The sequence below is a fragment of the Medicago sativa genome, chromosome 5, assembly GCF_051527215.1.
Source record: "Medicago sativa cultivar Bolivia chromosome 5, Bolivia_mono, whole genome shotgun sequence".
In the NCBI taxonomy this organism is placed as follows: domain Eukaryota; kingdom Viridiplantae; phylum Streptophyta; class Magnoliopsida; order Fabales; family Fabaceae; genus Medicago; species Medicago sativa.
In genome coordinates, this window is record NC_140753.1 from 10,165,777 (window position 1) to 10,167,212 (window position 1,436).

General features: G+C 35.6%; 1 protein-coding gene across 1 annotated transcript; it reads left to right on the forward strand.

Annotated features, from left to right (window-relative positions):
• The first annotated feature begins 289 nt into the window (after window positions 1-289).
• LOC146919883 (uncharacterized) lies at window positions 290-989 on the forward strand. Its single transcript, XM_085713278.1, has one exon. The coding sequence runs from the start codon at window positions 340-342 to the stop codon at window positions 823-825; it is 486 nt and encodes a 161-aa protein (XP_085569404.1). The 5' UTR covers window positions 290-339; the 3' UTR covers window positions 826-989.
• The last annotated feature ends 447 nt before the right edge of the window (window positions 990-1,436 follow it).

Below are 1,436 nucleotides of genomic sequence, written 5' to 3' on the forward strand. Positions count from 1 at the left end.
TGGGGTCCATTGGTGTGGTTCACAATACCATCAACAAGTTACAACCATTAATAGGTCATAAATCTTAGCCATCCAAATAAAAAAGTATTAAATCCATGGCTGTGGTTCAACTTTCCCATGATGGGAAAGAACTTTCCTTTCCCATGCTAAACCTCACCAACAAATAATACAACCTGTCAACAACAACTTACAGCCTGGAAAGCCATTCCCGCTAATCCAACGTGGCAAAAGTGTACAAATTCAATTCCAAAAACTTTCCTATATATATTCTCTTCCTCACGTTCTTTTCATCACCTAATACTAATAAGTATTAACCACTCTTCCATTTTTTTTTTCACCATGGGAAATTGTAGCTCCTCCGATTCAACTCGCATCGCAACCGCGAAACTCATTTTACAAGACGGACGGTTACAAGAATTCACTTCTCCAGTCAAAGTTTCTTACCTTCTTCAACAATATCCTTCTTCTTTCATCTGCAACGCAGATGAAATGGATTTCGACGACGTTGTTACCGCCGTCGACGAAAACCAAACTTTACAACCAGGACAGCTTTACTTCGCTCTTCCGTTGAGTTGGTTACGGCAACCGTTACAAGCTCAAGAAATGGCTGCATTGGCTGTGAAAGCGAGTTCTGCCTTGATGAAAAGCGGTGATAAATGCGGTTGTCGCCGGAAACAGATTCTGTTCTCCGTTGAGTCTGACTCGAAAAGAGTTTCTCCGGCTACTGGTGTGACTGTGCAGAGATCAAGAAGAGGAAGAAGTGCTAGAGGTGGTAGTGCTGGTGTTGAGAAGTTTACGGCGTTGTTGAGTTCTATACCGGAGTAGGGGTAGTTTCGGAAGAAAATGGTTAATGGTGATTTTTTTTCTTGTAGATATATTTTTTTTTTTTGAGAAGAATTTTTTTGATGTAGATTTAGATTCTTTTGATTGGAGTTAGACCAAGTGGTAATTGGAATTTGGATATTCCGTTAAATTGTCTCTTTATTAAACTCTTTCCCGGTTTCAATTTAATTTTTTTAACCGATGCACATTACATACAACTACAGTGATTAATTTAACGAACGATTACAATAGTACTATCTCAAAACATAGATTTAACATCGTTGTATTTCGATAGATGAAATTGAATTTAGAAACTTATCGTCAAACTGAAAAATCTCTTACCATGTGATATAAGTGTTTAGATTCTTACATTTTAGTTTTTGACCTCAAAGTATATCATTTCATTTGAAATTGATTGGACTACTATTCATTTTTTTTTTTTAGAATGTTAATCAATCACAACCATCAAATTATTAATGTTTGACATTAAATTTCTAACCTGAATAACTTTCTTAAAATCCTTTCCGCGTAAGAGACAACTAGCTTTCTTAATAACTCTCGTATTAGTTTCCATAATTTGAACTTTATATGGCTATTTTTAAGAAAGTTATTTA